General features: G+C 42.3%; 1 protein-coding gene across 4 annotated transcripts in view; it reads right to left on the bottom strand.

Moving 5' to 3' along the window:
* The window catches only part of LOC121534014 (alpha-1,6-mannosylglycoprotein 6-beta-N-acetylglucosaminyltransferase B-like), a 154,656-nt gene that overhangs the window by 85,829 nt on the left and 44,577 nt on the right, over nt 1-24,250 (bottom strand). For all 4 annotated transcript variants that reach the window (XM_041840420.2, XM_041840421.2, XM_041840422.2 and 1 more), the window contains 2 exons: nt 21,460-21,610; nt 1,262-1,371 (listed from right to left, as the gene is read on the bottom strand). In XM_041840420.2, coding sequence (XP_041696354.1) covers nt 1,262-1,371; nt 21,460-21,610 — 261 coding nt within the window. The remainder of the gene's footprint in view (nt 1-1,261; nt 1,372-21,459; nt 21,611-24,250) is intronic.

Raw genomic sequence — 24,250 nt, 5'->3', positions numbered from 1 at the left:
CTTTTTCTAGCCCTCTCTCTCTATATATACTCCTCTCTCTGGACCAAAACATTATCTGACTGCTTCCATGTGTCTAATGAAAGCTTTGTCTCTCTCTATCTCAGTCACTCCATCCCTCAAGCTTCTCTGCTCACTAACACGTCACATATTTCCCAGTGACACAAAATATTTCAGCGCCTTCCATTTTATTACAATAATATTAACCGTCGCCATGGCCACTTTTAAATGTGCGGAGGACTAATTAGATAAAAACTCGAGGCCCCTGCGAGACAAAAATAAAATAGCGTGCGGTGGCTGGGAGGGAGGCTCGAAAACCAACTTCCGACCACGTCGTCTTGTGTCTCTCTCTCTCAGCAACGAGATGAATCACCGATGCGCTCGAGTCGAAACGCACAATAAAGTCCACCGAGTGTGGTTTGTGATGAATAAAAGCGTTTGGGGTTCTGCCATCACGTCTTCACCGTGAAAACAAAGGGAGATAAGACTAATTGCCTCTGATGATGACTTTGCTGTTGGTTGAGGAGAGGGAGACGGAAGGAAGAAGAGTTGATTAAGGACTGTCGATTGAGTTCCCTTGATAACCGTCCGTGTGTGTGTGTGTGTGTGTGTGTGTGTGTGTGTGTGTGTGTGTGTGTGTGTTTGTGTGTGTGTGTGTGTGTCTTCCTGTGTGTATGTTTCCAACACAATCTGCATTATTTGTGCCAGGTAGCAGAATTATTTATGATTTGATAAAAAAATGTGGGGATGGACAGAAGAGTCAACAGCAGATATAGAAAGCAATAAAATGGAGATGGGTATAAAAAAATAAAGACTCTACGGCTGGCTGTACTGTTGATTTGTTTTATTAGAGTAGATCTTACTTTTATTTCCCACATCAATTCATTTAATATACGAATCACTTGTCATGCTGCACTTTGAATGGCTGCTGTATTTTAGATCTGAGGTGTAAAAGTCTGACGTGTATTGCAGTTCGAACGTTTTTGAATTGATGTTCTGAGTACCTGTCGAGGATTACAACTTTTAGTGTTTTCATAGAGTGGTAAGAACCTTTTCACACTGCTGAGCCAAACCGACCAGAGGCAAGCCTAGTTAACACATCCACCATAGTTGCCATCATAGTTGCTGGAACCGCGCTGGAAAGGACAATGTTCATAGAAAGTAAGGTTTGGACCACCCCAATGATGTGAAGAAGGCATGGGCAGTTCCATATGTATTGCACAGCAATAACACAGTGTGTAATGTTAGTGTTATAATATTGTACCTCTGCCGGCGGCCATGCTGTTCTGGAGGATCTGTTCCACTCTGACCGCCATGTTGGACATGTTCTGAGCTATAGCCTGGATCATCTCTACCAGGCCTGCTGGCTGGAACCTGCACACACACAGACCAAAAAGACACAATCATCCAAAGTGAGAAACACACTTTGGGCTGCTATTTAATCCCATACTGTGCAGAGACAGACAGAGAACAACATCAGTGTCACCTCAAACAACCTGAGGGTAAAACTCCTTACCGTAACATCTGACTGGATGATTTAACAATGCTAATACAAGTCTGAACAACGAGCTTGTACTTATACATCTGTCTCTGTCTCTGTCTCTCTCTCTGTCTCTGTCTCTGTCTCTGTCTCTGTCTCTGTCTCTGTCTCTCTCTCTCTCTCTCTCTCTCTCTCTCTCTCTCTCTCTCTCTCTCTCTCTCTCTCTCTCTCTCTCTCTCTCTCTCTCTCTCTCTCTCTCTCTCTCTCTCTCTCTCTCTCTCTCTTACAGATGTAAGACAGTGTTAACAGGCTGCGGAGAGGCTAATTGTGAGGCACTTGGTTGGAGCGTGAAATAGAAAAAGCCCTATACTGCCTGCTGTAACCACCAATACAATTTCCTCTGTAGGATAAGACGGCTCCCTTGCATATTTAACACCAGTCCCCAGTTCAGATGAGATAGTAAAGGGAGAAGGGAGGGGCGGTTTGAGAAGGAGTTTGCAATACCCTCTAACTGTGTTGCCTAGTCAGCAGGCAGCATTAACCCCCACTAACAGATAGTGATCAGAGAGAGGATCAGGGAGACTGAGTGTGTGTGCTTTCTGTAAATGAGGTAGAGGATAGATTGCTGAGCTGCCTAATTGACTAACTATCTGTCCACAGTGACGGGGAGTTAGATACAGAAAGAGAGACGGTCTCAGGGGAGGAAATTAAACTCATTCTAGACTGGTGTTGTCAGACTGTGGCTGGCTTAAAGTACAAGCTGTAGACCGCTGTAAAGGATACAAGAAGCAGAGACCTAATTTAGTGAATAATAGTACTAATATGTTTTTGACTTTATTGTGTTTATCCTTGATTATTTTTTTTATATACGTACGTATTGATGTTTCAATGTGGTGACTTCATATACAGTACCAGTCAAAGGTTTGTACACACCTACTCATTCCAGGGTTTTTCTTTATTTGTACTATTTTCTACATTGTAGAATATTAGTGAAGACATCAAAACTATGAAATAACACATATGGAATCATGTAGTAAACAAAAAAGTGTTAAACAAATCAAAATGTTATATTTTATATTTGGTATTCTTCAAAGTAGCCACCCTTTGCCTTCAAGACTGTTGGAAAAGCATTCCTCATGAGAGAATGCCAAGAGTGTGCAAAGCTGTCATCAAGGCAAAGGGTGGCTACTTTGAAGAATCTCAAATATAAAATATATTTTGATTTGTTTAACACTTTTTTGATTACTACATGATTCCATATGTGTTATTTCATAGTTTTGATGTCTTCACTACTATTCTACAATGTAGAAAATAGTAAAAATATAGACAAACCCATGAATGAGTAGGTGTTTCCAAACTTTTGACTGGTACTATATATATATATATATATATATATATATATATATATATATATATATATATATATATATATATACAGTAGGGAGAACAAGTATTTGATACACTGCCGATTTTGCAGGTTTTCCTACTTACAAAGCATGTAGAGGTCTGTAATTTTTATCATAGGTACACTTCAACTGTGAGAGACGGAATCTAAAACAAAAATCCAGAAAATCACATTGTATGATTTTTAAGTAATTAATTAGCATTTTATTGCATGACATATGTATTTGATCACCTACCAACCAGTAAGAATTCCGGCTCTCATAGACCTGTTAGTTTTTCTTTAAGAAGCCCTCCTGTTCTCCACTCATTACCTGTATTAACTGTACCTGTTTGAACTTGTTACCTGTATAAAAGACACCTGTCCACACACTCAATCAAACAGACTCCAACCTCTCCACAATGGCCAAGACCAGAGAGCTGTGTAAGGACATCAGGGATAAAATTGTAGACCTGCACAAGGCTGGGATGGGCTACAGGACAATAGGCAAGCAGCTTGGTGAGAAGGCAACAACTGTTGGCGCAATTATTAGAAAATGGAAGAAGTTCAAGATGACGGTCAATCACCCTCGGTCTGGGGCTCCATGCAAGATCTCACCTTGTCATCAATGATCATGAGGAAGATGAGGGATCAGCCCAGAACTGCACGGCAGGACCTGGTCAATGACCTGAAGAGAGCTGGGACCACAGTCTCAAAGAAAACCATTAGTAACACACTACGCCGTCATGGATTAAAATCCTGCAGCGCACGCAAGGTCCCCCTGCTCAAGCCAGCGCATGTCCAGGCCCATCTGAAGTTTGCCAATGACCATCTGGATGATCCAGAGGAGGAATGGGAGAAGGTCATGTGGTCTGATGAGACAGAATAGAGCTTTTTGGTCTAAACTCCACTCGCTGTGTTTGGAGGAAGAAGAAGGATGAGTACAACCCCAAGAACACCATCCAAACTGTGAAGCATGGAGGTGGAAACATCATTCTTTGGGGATGCTTTTCTGCAAAGGGGACAGGACGACTGCACCGTATTGAGGGGAGGATGGATGGGGCCATGTATTGCGAGATCTTGGCCAACAACCTCCTTCCCTCAGTAAGAGCATTGAAGATGGGTCGTGGCTGGGTCTTCCAGCATGACAACGACCCGAAACACACAGCCAGGGCAACTAAGGAGTGGCTCCGTAAGAAGCATCTCAAGGTCCTGGAGTGGCCTAGCCAGTCTCCAGACCTGAACCCAATAGAAAATCTTTGGAGGGAGCTGAAAGTCTCTATTGCCCAGCGATAGCCCCGAAACCTGAAGGATCTGGAGAAGGTCTGTATGGAGGAGTGGGCCAAAATCCCTGCTGCAGTGTGTGCAAACCTGGTCAAGACCTACAGGAAACGTATGATCTCTGTAATTGCAAACAAAGGTTTCTGTACCAAATATTAAGTTCTGCTTTTCTGATGTATCAAATACTTATGTCATGCAATAAAATGCAAATGAATTACTTAAAAATCATACAATGTGATTTTCTGGATTCTTGTTTTAGATTCCGTCTCTTACAGTTGAAGTGTACCTATGATAAAAATTACAGACCTCTACATGCTTTGTATGTAGCAAAACCTGCAAAATCGGCAGTGTATCAAACACTTGTTCTCCCCACTGTACATACATAACGTCATATTTATTTTTAAATGGCCAAATGAATAAGTCAGTTAATCAATTATGCATTTCCATCTACTGTATAGTCAATGCATCTTTAACTACTAGAGGTAGTGTGAGTACAGTTACTCTGCTTTGCAATGTCCCTGTTGAGTTGTCATGGTGACCTTCTGAAGAGCTGAGCTGTCATTGGACCAGATCCCCAGGTGTCCCTCTGGCCCCTAAGGCTTAGACCTCTGTGACTTGATGATATGCCCTCTAAAACACATGACCTGCTGTGTGCTTAGCCCTATGTGTCTGTCACTATGGGACTGTGCTAACAGACATGAGTAAGAAAGGGAGAGAAAGAGAGAGATAGGAGAGAGGGGAAGGGAGAGAAAGAGACTGAAAGAGAAGAAACAGACCGATATGGAGACTGAGGAGAGAGAGAGTGGAGGGGGCAGAGAGCAGAGAGAGGAAAGGGGGAAAGAGAGAGGGATTGGGAGAAAGAGAGAGAGAGAGGAGGGTGAAAAATGAAAGAAGAGCAATACTGTTGTGGGGACAAAAGACGAAGTGAGAGAGGAAGAACCAGAGAGAGTTCTCCTCTATTACGTAACATCACGCAATCAAGCAATATCCCATCATCTTTGGCCCATGCCTTATGAGGAGGGAAACCAAAATTGTTACAGAGACACATTAAAGGATAATTATGATGAAAGATTACAGGTGTATACATATTTGATGTACTGGGATGGCACGCTCTTCAGAATAACATATTTCTCTGGATTGAACGGAGGCAGGGGCCTCCTTTACTATTAAATGGACAAGCTAGAGAAGAGAGGGAGAAAAAGTGAGAAAAAGAGAGAGCCATAGAAAGCAACATGGAGTAGGGTGAGGAAATAGGTTTTGGTGATTCAATCATTCAATTCTGTTTCCCCTGTTTGGCTTTGTTTGTTTTGTTTATTGTGTGTTCCCGGAATAGGAATAACTTGACGGAGCGGAGAGAGAGGGTGAGTGAAAAAGAGAGAGAACTAGAGGGAGAGAGAGAGAGAAAGAGAGATGGGAGAGTGGAATCTGACAGCGAATGATCAAGTAATAGAAAGTGAGCAAAATAGAGGAAAGCGAGGGAGAGGGAGATTAGAAGTAGAGATGAGTGATGTAATAGGAATCACAGTCCACTGGAGCAGAGAGAGACGTGGCTTGTCCCCTCCGCGGCAGTCGCTGACTGTAAATGTGTGTGTTCCTCTGCGTATGTGTGTGTGTACTTTGTGCATTCTATGCGTGTGTGTGAGCGTGCATGTGTGTGTGTGTTCCTCTCCGTGTGCTTTGTGCACAGCCATTAATCCTAGAGTGTGCTCCGTCAGAGGGCTGTGCTCTGTGCTTTGGTCCTGTGCCCAGCCTAGCTGGCTTTAACCAGCTCAGTTGAACCATATAACCCCCTCAATGAGACTGTCCAACAACCCCCCTCCCTCCAAAACTACTCTCCAAGACAAAGTGATTCCAAATCATCTCCGCAACCTTTGACCTCCTCCTCCGGGAGAGACTGTCCTGCTGTTGGACGCCAATGTAACTGGGCTTCTGGCTTTAATTATTAAAGACACCTCAGGAAATCCATCTATTCTAGCCCAAGACAAAGATAGCTGTTCAGCCACTAAGGTGGGCCACTAATTGTCTTTGCCCATAGATAACGAATCATGGCCTTTCTATGCCCTCTGTTTCTTTCTGAATATAGAATATTCCACCTAGCTGAATTGGTCTAGTAAGCCAATGTACCTATGTTGAACAGAGTCAGTACGAAGATGTAGGATCTTAATTTGATCACTCTTTTGTTGCTGAGAATAGTCCTGCAAAGCAGGATATGCAAATGTGTAGTGTATTGGAGTTTTAAAAAGGTTTCTAAAGTTTGTAATTTTCTCTTTGAAATTTCAGACTTGATTTGCCCTAATGAAAAATGTATCACCCCCTACAAAAATGGTCATGAATTCTTTAGTCTAAGACGTTGGGGGGGGGGGGGTTCCAAGATGACATATGGAATTGTTTTATGATGGTCATACTATTGGATAATTCAGCTATTTAGAATTTTAGGAACCCTTTAGGTATAAAAAATAAAAATAAATAATGATTTGATTAAATATTGATTTTGGCCTTTACTACTGAAGCACATAGAAATGCATTGAATAACACATTCATAAATGGCAAAAAGATAAAAAAATAAATAATAAGAAACAAGGTTTTGAAGTGTCTGTCCTAAATCTAGGAGATATTTTAAAAAATCTGGAAATATATATGTATATACAGTATGTATATATAGAATACCAGTCATAAGTTTGGACATACCTACTCATTCAAGAGTTTTTCTTTATTTTTACTATTTTCTACATTGTACAATAATAGTGAACACATCAAAACGATGAAATAACACATGTGGAATCATGTAGTAACAAAAAAAGTGTTAAACAAATCAAAATATATTTTATATTTGAGATTCTTCAAATAGCCACCCTTTGCCTTGATGACAGCTTTGCACACACTTGGCATTCTCTCAACCAGCTTCACGAGGTAGTCACCTGGAATGCATTTCAATTAACAGGTGTGCCTTGCTGGTGACACTGTCTGTGATTTATTTAGAATTCAGTTTTTATTGCTATCTATCTATTCTGTTAGAACTTCTATTTACTTTGTTAGTATGGACTCTTTTGACCTAAATTGCTTTTGTTTAAGAGATGAGTACTGAATTTCATGGCCTCTAAAGGCACATTTAAAAGCGTCCCATACAATAAGATTTGCTGTACCTATGTTATGCCGGAAAAATTCAGTAAAAATTCCTCTTTCCTAGTTATAAAACAAGTTATCATCCAATAGGCTTTGATAAAATGTCCAATATCCTCGCCCACGTGGAAATTCAGTAAGAGTAATGTATATGCCAATTATCTGATGGTCCGACCGCATTCTGTCCCCTATCAACACTTTTTAAACTTTTGGTGCCAACGAGAATGACACAAGAAAGAAGTCAAGACGATTAGCTTGATTGAGCCTCTGCCATGTATATCTCACTAGGTCAGGATATTTAACCCTCTGATTGAGCCTCTGCCATGTATATCTCACTAGGTCAGGATATTTAAGCCTCCATATATCCACCAGTTCCAATATCTCCATCACATTCATGATTTCCTTAAGAGCATGAGGGTGATAGTTTGTAGTCTGATTTCCTTAAGAGCATGAGGGTGATAGTTTGTAGTCTGATTTCCTTAAGAGCATGAGGGTGATAGTTTGTAGTCTGATTTCCTTAAGAGCATGAGGGTGATAGTTTGTAGTCTGATTTCCTTAAGAGCATGAGGGTGATAGTTTGTAGTCTGATTTCCTTAAGAGCATGAGGGTGATAGTTTGTAGTATGATTTCCTTAAGAGCATGAGGGTGATAGTTTGTAGTATGATTTCCTTAAGAGCATGAGGGTGATAGTTTGTAGTCTGATTTCCTTAAGAGCATGAGGGTGATAGTTTGTAGTCTGATTTCCTTAAGAGCATGAGGGTGATAGTTTGTAGTCTGATCTCCTTACGAGCATGTGGGTGATAGTTTGTAGTCTGATTTCCTTAAGAGCATGAGGGTGATAGTTTGTAGTATGATTTCCTTAAGAGCATGAGGGTGATAGTTTGTAGTATGATTTCCTTAAGAGCATGAGGGTGATAGTTTGTAGTATGATTTCCTTAAGAGCATGAGGGTGATAGTTTGTAGTATGATTTCCTTAAGAGTATGAGGGTGATAGTTTGTAGTCTGATTTCCTTAAGAGCATGAGGGTGATAGTTTGTAGTATGATTTCCTTAAGAGCATGAGGGTGATAGTTTGTAGTCTGATTTCCTTAAGAGCATGAGGGTGATAGTTTGTAGTCTGATTTCCTTAAGAGCATGAGGGTGATAGTTTGTAGTCTGATTTCCTTAAGAGCAAGAGGGTGATAGTTTGTAGTATGATTTCCTTAAGAGCATGAGGGTGATAGTTTGTAGTATGATTTCCTTAAGAGCATGAGGGTGATAGTTTGTAGTCTGATTTCCTTAAGAGCATGAGGGTGATAGTTTGTAGTATGATTTCCTTAAGAGCATGAGGGTGATAGTTTGTAGTCTGATCTCCTTAAGAGCATGAGGGTGATAGTTTGTAGTCTGATTTCCTTAAGAGCATGAGGGTGATAGTTTGTAGTATGATTTCCTTAAGAGCATGAGGGTGATAGTTTGTAGTATGATTTCCTTAAGAGCATGAGGGTGATAGTTTGTAGTATGATTTCCTTAAGAGCATGAGGGTGATAGTTTGTAGTATGATTTCCTTAAGAGTATGAGGGTGATAGTTTGTAGTCTGATTTCCTTAAGAGCATGAGGGTGATAGTTTGTAGTATGATTTCCTTAAGAGCATGAGGGTGATAGTTTGTAGTCTGATTTCCTTAAGAGCATGAGGGTGATAGTTTGTAGTATGATTTCCTTAAGAGCATGAGGGTGATAGTTTGTAGTCTGATTTCCTTAAGAGCATGAGGGTGATAGTTTGTAGTCTGATTTCCTTAAGAGCATGAGGGTGATAGTTTGTAGTCTGATTTCCTTAAGAGCATGAGGGTGATAGTTTGTAGTCTGATTTCCTTAAGAGCATGAGGGTGATAGTTTGTAGTATGATTTCCTTAAGAGCATGAGGGTGATAGTTTGTAGTCTGATTTCCTTAAGAGCATGAGGGTGATATTTTGTAGTCTGATTTCCTTAAGAGCATGAGGGTGATAGTTTGTAGTCTGATTTCCTTAAGAGCATGAGGGTGATAGTTTGTAGTCTGATTTCCTTAAGAGCATGAGGGTGATAGTTTGTAGTATGATTTCCTTAAGAGCATGAGGGTGATAGTTTGTAGTATGATTTCCTTAAGAGCATGAGGGTGATAGTTTGTAGTCTGATTTCCTTAAGAGCCTGAGGGTGATAGTTTGTAGTCTGATTTCCTTAAGAGCATGAGGGTGATAGTTTGTAGTCTGATTTCCTTAAGAGCATGAGGGTGATAGTTTGTAGTCTGATTTCCTTAAGAGCATGAGGGTGATAGTTTGTAGTATGATTTCCTTAAGAGCATGAGGGTGATAGTTTGTAGTCTGATTTCCTTAAGAGCATGAGGGTGATAGTTTGTAGTCTGATTTCCTTAAGAGCATGAGGGTGATAGTTTGTAGTCTGATTTCCTTAAGAGCATGAGGGTGATAGTTTGTAGTATGATTTCCTTAAGAGCATGAGGGTGATAGTTTGTAGTCTGATTTCCTTAAGAGCATGAGGGTGATAGTTTGTAGTCTGATTTCCTTAAGAGCATGAGGGTGATAGTTTGTAGTATGATTTCCTTAAGAGCATGAGGGTGATAGTTTGTAGTCTGATTTCCTTAAGAGCATGAGGGTGATAGTTTGTAGTCTGATTTCCTTAAGAGCATGAGGGTGATAGTTTGTAGTCTGATTTCCTTAAGAGCATGAGGGTGATAGTTTGTAGTATGATTTCCTTAAGAGCATGAGGGTGATAGTTTGTAGTCTGATTTCCTTAAGAGCATGAGGGTGATAGTTTGTAGTATGATTTCCTTAAGAGCATGAGGGTGATAGTTTGTAGTCTGATTTCCTTAAGAGCATGAGGGTGATAGTTTGTAGTATGATTTCCTTAAGAGCATGAGGGTGATAGTTTGTAGTCTGATTTCCTTAAGAGCATGAGGGTGATAGTTTGTAGTCTGATTTCCTTAAGAGCATGAGGGTGATAGTTTGTAGTATGATTTCCTTAAGAGCATGAGGGTGATAGTTTGTAGTCTGATTTCCTTAAGAGCATGAGGGTGATAGTTTGTAGTCTGATTTCCTTAAGAGCATGAGGGTGATAGTTTGTAGTATGATTTCCTTAAGAGCATGAGGGTGATAGTTTGTAGTATGATTTCCTTAAGAGCATGAGGGTGATAGTTTGTAGTCTGATTTCCTTAAGAGCATGAGGGTGATAGTTTGTAGTCTGATTTCCTTAAGAGCATGAGGGTGATAGTTTGTAGTATGATTTCCTTAAGAGCATGAGGGTGATAGTTTGTAGTCTGATTTCCTTAAGAGCATGAGGGTGATAGTTTGTAGTCTGATTTCCTTAAGAGCATGAGGGTGATAGTTTGTAGTCTGATTTCCTTAAGAGCATGAGGGTGATAGTTTGTAGTATGATTTCCTTAAGAGCATGAGGGTGATAGTTTGTAGTCTGATTTCCTTAAGAGCATGAGGGTGATAGTTTGTAGTCTGATTTCCTTAAGAGCATGAGGGTGATGGTTTGTAGTCTGATTTCCTTAAGAGCATGAGGGTGATAGTTTGTAGTCTGATTTCCTTAAGACCATGAGGGTGATAGTTTGTAGTATGATTTCCTTAAGAGCATGAGGGTGATAGTTTGTAGTCTGATTTCCTTAAGAGCATGAGGGTGATAGTTTGTAGTCTGATTTCCTTAAGAGCATGAGGGTGATAGTTTGTAGTCTGATTTCCTTAAGAGCATGAGGGTGATAGTTTGTAGTCTGATTTCCTTAAGAGCATGAGGGTGATAGTTTGTAGTCTGATTTCCTTAAGAGCATGAGGGTGATAGTTTGTAGTATGATTTCCTTAAGAGCATGAGGGTGATAGTTTGTAGTGTGATTTCCTTAAGAGCATGAGGGTGATAGTTTGTAGTCTGATTTCCTTAAGAGCATGAGGGTGATAGTTTGTAGTCTGATTTCCTTAAGAGCATGAGGGTGATAGTTTGTAATCTGATTTCCTTTACGGTCCATTGAGGTATTTAAAAAAGTATTAAAATCTCCCAGCATAATAATAGAGTCTTGTATTGCTTGCAGGGTTGATAGTATGAAAAAATGTATGCACTCACTAACTGTAAGTCGCTCTGTATAAGAGCATCTGCTAAATGACTAAAATGTAAATGTAAAATATATATTTTCAAAGAAGCGTGGATTATCATTATTTGGTTCGTAAAGGTAATGAGCCATATCTGTTTATGGTCCAATAACATATTTAAAATCATCCACCTACCTTGCGGATCTGTTTGGACAATTTGCAGATTCGGATCAAAATGACTGTTCATTAATATAATCACCCTTTTGAGTTTCTTTGCCCATGGGAGAAGTATATTTCCACACAACTTCATCTAAAATTGTTGAATGAGTTTCCTGTAAACAATATATATTATATTCCTTCTCTTTGAGCCATGTAAATATTGTTCTTCTTTTGTTATTATCTGCTAAGCCATTACAATTATAACTGGCTATACTTATTTCACAATTTACCATAATGAGATACAAGTTTCAAATCTATTTATTATAATATATGTTTGTAAATGTACCATTAAAAAGTACCATAGTGATCGAGTGTCCATATAGCTGTACCAAGATATTTGCATTGCTACTAAGTAACCCTCCAGTTGTTCTCCACTATTCCACCCGCTAAAGTTGGGTTGTCATCCCAGTGACCGGCAAACCAACCCGTCTCGCCGGATCCCTAGGCCCCCCGAGAGGCCAGGACCCATCCTTCGAAACAGCACACAGTGCCACCCACAGAACAGAAGCAGATCAACCGCTAAAAGTATTTCCAATGCTCTCACCTCCATTTGCTTTATATATAGCTGTTACGGATACAGGTATCCTGTGTCCTGTGTTTTTCTCTCCTTCTGCCCTAATCACAGGTGTCCTGTATGTTCCTGATTGGTGGTCGTTGAGGTGTCTGATGATTGGACCAATCAGTGAACATTCCTGTGAATTGCACCACCTGTTACTCGTTTGTTCAATCACACATCCCATGTTATAAAAACCAAACTTGTGTGTGTTGCAAGAGAGAGAGATTTTTGCCATATGTGAGTATGGACACGGTGGTGTCCTGTGTGTTGTGTACTCACTAAGTTGTTGGTTACCCTATTGGTAACTTTGGTTAGAAGCCATTTCTTTATGTGAGTGTGGATACTGTTGTGTCCTGTGTATTGTGTACATACTTTATTGCTGATTACCCTGTTTTGTAGCGTGGTGTGTTTCTGGGAAAAGGGGAGTTTAAGCTAGATGCCCTTGGGCGTACATTACCCGTAGGAAGAAATCTGTCTATAAACACCAGTTAGACCTGAGCGGACCACCCACTGTATTTTTTGTATGGTAGCAGTAGCCTAGCGGTTCTTGAGGCAGGCAAGATCAGTTTAGGGGGTTTTACACTATTGTTTCATTTCTTGGGTCCTGCTCAGCCCTTTTTCCCAAACCTTTACCGTGTGTTTAGTAATAAACCATTTATGTTTGACGGTAGTTCATGGTTGTTGTGTCATTTTTGGTTCTCACTGTTCCAGGTCACACTTATAATTTGCATAATTTATGTTACGGGTCTCATGTCCATCCACCCTAGACGTTTAGAGCCACGGGGTTCGTAACATAAAGTGGGGGCTCGTCCGGGATCTATCCCATGCTACTCATGCAAATTAGTAAGTGTCTGGTTCAGTGTTGAGCTTGGCAGCTGTACTACCTGTTTTTTTTGTGTGTTCGGTAGTCGACGGCTCGTGTTGCTAGTAGGATGGCTACTTTTGAGTTGGAGGCATTTTTGGAAAACCCTACGTGGGAGGTTTTTGATAATTGCCGTAGAGTGGATCTACAGGCTTTGGCTGACCACTTTTCTGTACCCATACCGAGGGGTTTAGTGAAAGCAGAAGTTAGGGAAGTAGTGCTAGCGATATTGTTAAACGAGCGAGTGCTTGAGTTACCGCCGCCTGAGTCTGCTGCTCCTGTAGGGGATGTGGTTGCTGTTCCTGTAAGCCCATCAGTGTCTGAGGACGAGGCTAAGGCTCCAGCCACATTGCCCCGTTATGACCCACTCTCCCCACTGACTGACAGTAATGCCAGGATCGATGTCCGCTCGACACGGCTCCAAATGGAGGCGGAAGAGCGGGCACAAATCAGGCAAGACAAGCTGGAGATGCGTAAGCTAGAGGCAGAACAGGAGACGCGTAAGCTAGAGGCAGAACAGGAGACGCGTAAGCTAGAGGTAGAACTGGAGACGCGTAGGCTTGATCAAGAACTGGAGACGCGTAGGCTTGATCAAGAACTGGAGACGCGTAAGATGGAACTGGAGGTGCGTAAAATGGAACTGGAGGCAGAAACAGCGAGGTTAGTCGCTGCTCATACTATGCCTGCTAGTGAGCCATCCTCACCAGCTGTGTCGGCTGCTACGTTTGATATTAGTAGGCAGATCACCTTGGTACCTGTGTTCAGGGAGTCAGAGGTTGATTCCTATTTCAGTGTGTTTGAACGTATAGCGGTAGCATTGAAATGGCCCGAAGAGGTATGGTGCCTATTACTTCAGTGTAAACTAACAGGTAAAGCCCAAGAGGTTCTGGCAGCGCTACCTCTTGAAGACAGTTTGAATTATGAAGTGGTCAAAGCTACTGTTCTTCGTGCCTATGAGCTTGTTCCTGAGGCATATCGACAGAGATTTAGGTCTCATAAAAAGTCTCCTACTCAGACTTATGTGGAGTTTGCTAGAGACAAAGGAAATCTGTTTGACAAATGGCACAGTGCTAGTAAGGTAACTGATTTTACCTCTCTACGGGAGTTAATCTTGTTAGAAGAGTTTAAAAATTGCTTACCCGAACGCATTGTAGTTTATCTGAACGAACAGAAAGTATCCTCACTGTCGGAAGCGTCTGTATTGGCAGACGAGTTTGTGTTGACGCATAAGAGCGTGTTTTCGGCTCGTACGGAGAGCAGGGCTGCGGAGTTGCTAACTTTTAGTCCTAGTCGACCAGCAGTACATCCAGCACGCCCAAAAGATGTGCGTCACTGTTTCTATTGTCATAAGGTGGGACATTTGGTTAGTGATTGCTTTTTGCTTAAACGCAAGCCGGGGATGACTCAGCACGCCAGGCCGCCAACGGGTGTTGGGCTGATTCGTACGGTTGTAAGGCCAGAATCAAGACAGAAGCCTCATAGTGAATGTGGTTTGAAAGTCCCTGTCCCAGATCACAGTTATGAACCGTTCATTTTTGAGGGGTTTGTTTCTATATCAGATGATGAAGCGTCTCAGCGTCCAGTTAGAATCCTCAGAGATACTGGTGCGGCGCAGTCGTTCATACTCGCTGATGTGTTGCCCTTGTCCAGTAATACATATTGTGGTTCCAGTGTGTTAGTACAAGGAATTGAAATGGGATTTGTCCCAGTGCCATTGCACTTTGTGAACGTACACTCTGAGTTAGTCAGTGGATTGTTCAGAGTTGGCGTACGTCCTATGTTGCCAGTAAAAGGTGTGACATTTATAATGGGCAACGATATTGCCGGAGGAAAGGTAATACCCATATTGGAGGTATTGGATAAAAGTGACCAGTCTCTCTCCGAGGAGCTGGCACAGGGTTATCCAGATGTGTTCCCCGCTTGTGCTGTCACACGTGCTCAAGCACGACAAGTGGGTGAAGTGATAGATTTGTCAGACACGATTCTATTCAGAGAGTGTGACCCAGAGGATAGTTTGGGTGATACCTCTGGTAAGCTGGTGCAGTCTGACCAACAGCCCAGAGAAAGGAAGAAGGATGTGGAACTTGTTGCTGAGGCAATACAGTTACCAGTTACTCGTGAGCAGCTGATCGCTAACCAACAGGTTGACAGTAGCCTGGCTAAATGTTTTTCTAGTGTTGTCTCAGAGGACGAGCTAAAGAAGGAAAACATGGCATATTTCATTGATGGTAATCTCCTCATGCGTAAATGGACATCCCATGTTGACGCTGGCGGAGATTGGAATGCTGTTTACCAAATAGTGATTCCTACAGCCTTTCGACAAAATGTTTTATCCCTCGCTCATGATCACCAGTGGTCCGGACATCTGGGAGTCACCAAGACGTATGATCGAGTTTTGCGACATTTCTTTTGGCCTGGCTTAAAGCAAGATGTGGCTCAGTTCTGTCGGACTTGCCACACCTGTCAAGTAGTTGGGAAACCGAACCAGGTTATTTCCCCGCGCCTCTTTGTCCCATACCGGCCATAGGTGAACCATTCGAACATGTGATGGTTGATTGTGTTGGACCATTACCAAAAACAAAATCTGGTAACCAGTTTATGTTGACAATTATGTGTGTGGCCACCAGGTACCCAGAGGCCATTCCTCTACGAAGGATTACTGCTCCGGTGGTGAGTAAAGCGTTGATCAAATTCTTCTCAACTTTTGGGTTACCTAAGGTGATACAAACTGATCAGGGTACGAATTTCCTTTCTACACTGTTCAAACAAGTGTTAAAATCCTTGTCAGTTACACACCGTGTGTCAAGCGCATATCACCCAGAGTCTCAGGGTGCGCTTGAACGTTGGCATCAGACACTGAAGTCTATGCTCCGTAAATATTGCATGGAATCTGAGAAAGATTGGGATGAGGGAGTTCCTCTAGTGTTGTTTGCTGTCCGTGAGACAGTACAGGAATCCCTAGGGTTCAGCCCAGCTGAACTGGTGTTTGGACACACCATGAGAGGACCTATGAAAGTCCTTAAGGATCAGTTTTTGTCACAAGAGTTGTGTGTGAAAGAAAATGTGTTGGACTACGTTAGTCGCTTTCGTGAGCGCCTACATGCTGCCTGTGCTCTAGCAAAGGAAGCGCTGTCTTCCTCACAGAAACGGATGAAACGACACTATGACACACAGGCTGTTTCTCGTTCACTGCAGCCAGGTGACCGAGTTCTTGTGTTGTTGCCTGTGCCAGGAGCGTCATTGTCAGCACGTTTCTCTGGTCCTTATGTCATTGAAAAGAAACTAACTGGAAACTGACTATGTGATACAGACTCCTGATAGAAAACGCCAATCTCGTGTGTGCCACGTTAACATGTTGAAGACATACCACACCAGACCCGTCACTCAGGTAGACAGTCCAGAGAAACTGGCCGAGTCGGCTGTCTCTGTTGCTGCTACGGCTGTAGTGGGAGGTCATGTTAATGATGTGGACGGAGATGGTTTGGAGTTGCGCAATACTCAGCAGCAGTGTGCTAGATTGCCCAATTCAGAGATGCTGCTGTCTCTCCCGTCAAGCCTGATTCATTTAACGGACAGACAGTCAGATGATATTGTGAGACTATTACACAGCGTTCCATGTCTTTTTAATGATGTTCCTACATGTACAAATGTGTTAGAACATGACATTAATGTTGGAAACGCTGCACCTATCAAGCAACATCCGTATCGTGTCAACGTCGCTAAGAGAAAGATAATGAGGGGTGAGGTCGGTTATTTGCTGGAGAATAACCTGGCTATGCCAAGTTCAAGTCCTTGGAGTTCTCCGTGCATTCTGGTTCCTAAACCTGATGGGACATCCAGATTATGTACGGACTATCGGAAAGTCAATGCGGTCACAGTGCCCGACTCGTTCCCGTTACCCAGACTGGATGACTGTATTGATACTGTTGGTGCTGCTACTTATGTAACCAAACTAGATCTTCTAAAGGTTACTGGCAGGTGCCGTTAACCCCACGTGCCTCCGACATCTCTGCCTTTGTGACCCCAGATCACTTCCTACAATATGCTGTCATGGCATTTGGGATGCGGAACGCACCAGCCACTTTCCAACGCCTGGTTAACACAGTATTGGCTGGAGTTCGTAATTGTAGTGCTTACCTTGATGATCTGGTAATTTATTCAACTGAGTGGTCTGATCATGTTAACACTCTAAGGGTAGTGTGTGAACGTCTAGCAACCGCTTCTCTAACCCTGAACTTAGCAAAGTGCGAGTTTGGGAAGGCCACTGTGACGTATCTTGGTAAACAGGTCGGCCATGGTCAGGTGCGCCCTGTAGATGCCAAGGTCTCAGCTATAAACGCATTTCCCGCACCTACCACCAGAAGAGAGCTACGCCGTTTTTTAGGGATGGTTGGCTACTACCGTAGTTTCTGTAAAAATTTCTCTGCGGTAGTTGCTCCATTAACGGATTTGCTCAGTCCGGCGAGAAAATTTGTATGGTCTGAAGATTGTTGTACTGCTTTCAACACTGCTAAAGCACTCTTGTGTAGTACTCCTGTTCTTGCTGCGCCAGATTTTGAACGGCCGTTTAAACTGGAGGTAGATGCAAGTGCCAGAGGTGCTGGTGCTGTTCTACTGCAGCAAGACCAGAGTGGAGTGGACCATCCTGTCTGTTATTTTTCACGGAAATTTAACAAATGTCAGACAAACTATTCCACCATTGAACAAGAAGCTCTAGCTTTGTTGTTAGCTCTGCAGTACTTTGAAGTTTATGTTGGTTCCAGTGCATTACCAGTAGTAGTGTATACTGACCATAACCCCTTAGTTTTTCTCCACCGGATGTACAACCAGAACCAACGCCTTATGCGTTGGGCACTTGTCGTGCAAAATTATAATTTGGAGATCCGCCACAAAAAGGGGATGGATAATGTGTTGGCAGATGCTTTGTCTCGTGTGTAATGATCTAGGTTTTTTTTTGTTATCCCGGCAGGATGATTTGTGAATTTGGGTGTTGTGATAGTACGTGTGTCGCAAACCATTGTGGTTTGCTCTTTTAAGGGTGGGAGTGTTACGGATACAGGTATCCTGTGTCCTGTGTTTTTCTCTCCTTCTGCCCTAATCACAGGTGTCCTGTATGTTCCTGATTGGTGGTCGTTGAGGTGTCTGATGATTGGACCAATCAGTGAACATTCCTGTGAATTGCACCACCTGTTACTCGTTTGTTCAATCACACATCCCATGTTATAAAAACCAAACTTGTGTGTGTTGCAAGAGAGAGAGATTTTTGCCATATGTGAGTATGGACACGGTGGTGTCCTGTGTGTTGTGTACTCACTAAGTTGTTGGTTACCCTATTGGTAACTTTGTTAGAAGCCATTTCTTTATGTGAGTGTGGATACGGTTGTGTCCTGTGTATTGTGTACATACTTTATTGCTGATTACCCTGTTTTGTAGCGTGGTGTGTTTCTGGGAAAAGGGGAGTTTAAGCTAGATGCCCTTGGGCGTACATTACCCGTAGGAAGAAATCTGTCTATAAACACCAGTTAGACCTGAGCGGACCACCCACTGTATTTTTTGTATGGTAGCAGTAGCCTAGCGGTTCTTGAGGCAGGCAAGATCAGTTTAGGGGGTTTTACACTATTGTTTCATTTCTTGGGTCCTGCTCAGCCCTTTTTCCCAAACCTTTACCGTGTGTTTAGTAATAAACCATTTATGTTTGACGGTAGTTCATGGTTGTTGTGTCATTTTTGGTTCTCACTGTTCCAGGTCACACTTATAATTTGCATAATTTATGTTACGGGTCTCATGTCCATCCACCCTAGACGTTTAGAGCCACGGGGTTCGTAACAATAGCTATTAAAAATATATATCTATTCAAATATCTTGCGTATCTTGATTTCCATCATTAACAATGAATATGCGTAATAATGTTGGCAGTTCATGCGAAGGATTGTTACCTATAACCAGGATTGTCATTGCATTACATTACATTTTTGTCAAGCAATTATTATTTTAGCAAACAATTATTGTGATTCATCCTATATCGTCCCTAACATCCTTACCCCCTTGCAACAGATGTGGGATACATACACAAACACACACACACACACACACACACACACACACACACACACACACACACACACACACTCTTACACACTCAACCCCTTTCCCCTACAATCAACCATAAGCTCAGATGCTCAACGGTTGTTACATCCCAGAGCCCAACTCAAGAAAGGACCTGATTTACGAATGCAAATACAGTTACAGTTGTTTGAGAAAGAATGCAAGATTGAGCAAAAATTGACACAAATTTGAGATTTGATTAACCAATGTCAAGTCCTAGGTGATGGAGATCAGATCCACCCCCTTCCCCTGAAACACACACACGCTGGTCCCTTGTTGTGACCATTTTTCTAAGCATCTCTGTATAGTCAGACATTTGATTATTTTGTGCCACCAGGGCCACAATAATATGGCCCCTCTCTGATTGTCAGAGTGTGACCCCCTCCCCATGGGTTACTACAGCCAGTGTTGCCAGCACTGCCACTACCTGGATGGGGGTACCCCACCAGAATCCCCACCGGCTAGGTACAAGGTCGTCAAGGTTCTCATCAGCAGCTTTGACAATTTCCTTGTATGTTATGCTCTCCCATCAGGGGGCTCTGGCTTTGTAGGACCAACCCTGCCGGGCAGGCTCAGATTCTTGAGGGGGCGGTGCTGCTCTAGTAGGTCTCTGACCACATTTATCTTTATGTTTTGGCTGCATATAGGCAACTTACAGCAGGAACATAAAACAGATAGGAACTTCTCTTTGGTGTATGGGTCGCTCAGGTGGGTGTCTAGGGTATAGGGTTTGGGACCGTTCCATCATGATAGGACAATAAAACATTTTTTATATATATATATATGTAAATCCCTCATCTGCACAAAATTGAAAGCTCTCTCTCACAACCCCTGCTCACAGACACACATTGGTTCTGGGATATGCAACCATTTCCTTTCTCACTCACTTAATGCCACACTTTTCCAAACACAAAAACACACACCACACCTTCCATCACAATACATCCACACATATCCCCACATACTGCGCCTTCTATGTCTTCTGTTTGCTATGTTTTTATCTCCACTATGTTGATTGAGTACTTTTGTGTTCCAATTAGTTTTATTTGAAGATGTATTATTTTGCTAGTTATCCTTTCTTCTAATGCCGTCTTATCTATTTAAAAAAATACTATATATGGAAAATTGAATACTAATTAATTTACATAATTCCCTATCTTGAACGGTACAGTGTACAGTGTATTTAACAATTGTTTTATTTTATTGTACACTACAGACGTTTACGAGAGAAGATTTGATGTCTCATGGTCTAACAAACACCGCTCTAGCTCTGCCACCTTTCACCGCAGATGCGGAAGTGGGACACTGGCGGATGTGGTGGATTGAGACACATCCAATGAAAAAAAAACCAGATATCTTTAGCTCAAACTGACAGACGTAGATTTTTTTGTTATGTAATTTAGATTATGGTGCGTCAATCGACTCTAGGGGGTTAATTATAATCCACATAATAACTCACATTTCTTGTTGCTGCAGGAATATTTTCCTGTTGTAGAAATCTGGCTGAAATGTAAATCCTACATCTGTAGGTAGAGTGACACAGTCTTTACGCCAGAGAAGAACATTACCAGACATTGATTCAAGTTAACACCTGCGCCAGACAATATTAATCACACCTTCCTCTCCCATTTTCACATGCAGGGCTGAACAGAAGCGTTCGTCTGGGATTATTTAACGAGGCCTGATTCTGGTGGCTATAGAAATTAGGGATTCTAGTGCCGGAGTCTGATCGAGCGGTAACACTCCCGGCTCCTGGACCACATGCATGCACGACCCATGGCAACAGGGTTCGAGCTTTGGTTCAGCCCACTGTATGTGCCCTTGGCCTTCCTATCTGTCATTCCTCTTTCATTGTCTGTCCTGTCACTGTCCTATCGAAAAACCAATACAAGTATGAAAGGATGTTCAAATCTCCTTTAAAAAAAGAAAATGAATGATAGATTCTTTGCATGTATCTCTTGTATGTGTATCTTTCTGTATCTTCCACAGATTTTAACCTGACCATTAGAAGTTCCATGTGAAATGCCGTAAAAGGGATTGAATAGAGAGTACAGACAGTCAAATTGGATATTGGCGGGACTGAAAGAGGATCTGTGCTGGGAAGATGGTAGAGACAAGGTCAGAAAGCCCTGTTTCCTCTATCAAATAGTAAAGCTGCTGAGAGCAGACAGGACTACCTGGCAGCCAAAAGAGGAGAGAAGGAGATATGAGGAGAGTGACAAGAGAGAAGGAAACATAAAAAAATAAAAGGAGGAAGAAGAGGAGAAAAAACGGACGAGGAAAACAAACAAGAGCATAGAGGAGAACGGGCAAGAAGAGAGGAGGAAAGAGTGAATGAGAAAAAGGGTAGACAAGGAAGGTACATGCGAGAAGAGCCCGTCCTACGCCCACCACTCTATCCAGACCGTACCTGTTGATGGCCGAGCTGAGTTCATCCAGGCGGCGGGTGTCGCTGGTGGTGCTGTTGTCCAGTTTGGAGAGGCTGTCCATCCTCTTCAGGATCACCTCCAGCATGTCACTGATCTTCCTAAGCACCCCACGAGACTCCACTCCACCTATCACTACAGAGAGAGAGAGAGAGAGAGAGAGAGAGAGAGAGAGAGAGAGAGAGAGAGAGAGAGAGAGAGAGAGAGAGAGAGAGAGAGAGAGAGAGAGAGAGAGAGAGAGAGAGAATATATTAAGGATTAGGAGAAAATACAGTATGCATGAATAATAAAGGGAGAGCGATGGGAGTAAGAGAGGTAGGGAGAGATAGAGTGAGAGGGAAAAAGAGAGGGGTAGTACACGATCGATAAAAGCCCAATAACAAGAGAGCGAGGAACGCTTACTATTTAGCTGAGCCCAGTCTCCAATTCACATCATGAAGGAAGCATCCTTCTCTCTGCCCTATAGCTTCCTGTGCTAGCAGAGGCAGCATACTTTGCCTGCCTAGCTTAGGCTAATACATTCAATAATGTCCTTTTTCAAGCACTGACCCAAAATATATACTGCCTTTGTGCTGTTCAGACTCCCAGACTTCCTACCGTCTAGACTATAATTTTAACCTTTGATATAATATGGTACACACTGCCACAAAGGCCTGAGCTACGAAACTAGGAAGTGGAACCAATCGTGATGACATTCCCCGCACTCCGGGGGATGTAATTATGTGTAACCACGGATGTAATTATTTCACCCTAGTGAATCAGAGAGGTCGTGGGTGCAGACACTGTGTGTGTGTAAGGTCAGGCTCTTTATCCTCTTGATGCTTTGATTGTTCCACTTCTCTTTATAGGATTATGTGGTGGTTGCTGGCTAGACAACCCAAGGTCATCTACACAATCAATCTACTTAGACAACAGCTCTATATACAACACAGCCAGACAATACATTGGGCCAGACTAACTGATAAACCATTTCCAGGATTACAATGCAATGAATATATTCAGAAAATGAATAAGATACCTTCTCTGCAAACCTTCACTGACACAATGTGCAATAAAACATCTTGAGGGATTTAAAAGGCTATAGAAATGGGAAATGTATAATAATAATGATTTAGCAGGTGGTTTTATCCGAAGTGAAATACGGAAAATATATCATTGATTTTCACAGTATGTGGTCCTTGCAGGGACTCAAACCCACAACCCTGGTGTTGCAAGTGTAAAGGACATCACGCTGCTTGCTTAGCGAGTACCACCTCCTGATTCAGCTCACACAGAGGACCTCTGCCTTGCTAGCACACGTGACCGCCTTGTCTTACTAGTCGGCGCCACGTGAAAAGTTAGCTATTCGCTGGCGCAAGTGGGGAAATTCAGGTTGAGGAGTAAGTTTCACACATCCCCATGTGTTACACATCCACCATGCTCTATCTAACTGGACCATTGGAACTATATACACTGAACAAAAATATAAATGCAACATGTAAAGTGTTGGTCCCATGTTTCATACACACAAAAAGCTTATTTCTCGCAAATTTGGTGTACAGATTTGTTTACATCCCTGTTAGTGATAATCCATCCACCTAACAGGTGTGGCATATCAAGAAGCTGATTAAACAGCATGATCATTACACAGGTGCACCTTGTGCTGGGGCCAATAAAAGGCCACTTTAAAACACAATGCCACAGATGTCTCAAGTTTTGAGGGAGCGTGCAATTGGCATGCTGACTGCAGGAATGTCCACCAGAGCCGTTGCCAGAGAATTGAATGTTCATTTTTCTACCATAAGCTGCCTCCAACGTTGTTTTAGAGAATTTGGCAGTACGTCCAACCGGCCTCACAACCGCAGACCACGTGTAACCACGCCATCCCAGGACCTCCACATCCGGCTTCTTCACCTGCGGGATCGTTTCAGCGGGGGCGTTGCTGAGGAGTATTTCTGTCTGTAATAAAGCCCCTTTGTGGGGAAGAACTTATTCTGATTGGCTGGGCCTGGCTCCCCAGTGGGTGGGCCTATGCCCTCCAAGGCCCACCCATGGCTGCACCCCTGCCCAGTCATATGAAATCCATAGATTAGGCCTAATTTATTTATTTGAATTGACTGATTTGCTTATATGAACTGTAACTCAGTAAAATCTATGAAATTGCTCATTGTTGCATTTATATTTTTATTCAGTATATATATACTGAGTGTACAAAACATTAGGAAGACTTTCCTAATATTTAGTTGCACCTCCTTTTGCCATCAGAACAGCCTCAATTTGTCGGGGAATGGACTCTACAAGGTGTCAAAAACATTACACAGGGATGCTGGCCCATGTTGACTCCAATGCTTCCCACAGTGTCAAGTTGGCTGGATGTCCTTTGGGTGATGGACAATTCTTGATATACAAGGGAAACTGTTAAGCGTGAAAAACCCAGCAGTGTTGCAGTTACACTCAAACCGGTGCGCCTGGCATCTACAACCATACCCCACACGTACACAATCCATGTCTCAGTTGTCTCAAGGCTTAAAAATCCTTCTTTAACCTGTCTCCTTCCCTTCATCTACACTGATTGAAGTGGATTTAACAAGTGACATCAAGAAGGGATCATAGCTTTCATCTGGAGTCACATGGTCAGTTTTTGTCATGGAAAGAGCAGGTGTTCCTAAAGTTTTATATATATATATATATATATATATATATATATATATATATACTGTATATATATGTATATATAAATAAACTAAAATGACCATTGAACTGTTTCCAAGATACCAGACTGTAGCTTTGAAAACC

The sequence above is a fragment of the Coregonus clupeaformis genome, chromosome 20 (genome assembly GCF_020615455.1).
Source record: "Coregonus clupeaformis isolate EN_2021a chromosome 20, ASM2061545v1, whole genome shotgun sequence".
Classification (NCBI taxonomy): domain Eukaryota; kingdom Metazoa; phylum Chordata; class Actinopteri; order Salmoniformes; family Salmonidae; genus Coregonus; species Coregonus clupeaformis.
This window is presented reverse-complemented; position numbering and strand designations above follow the sequence as displayed.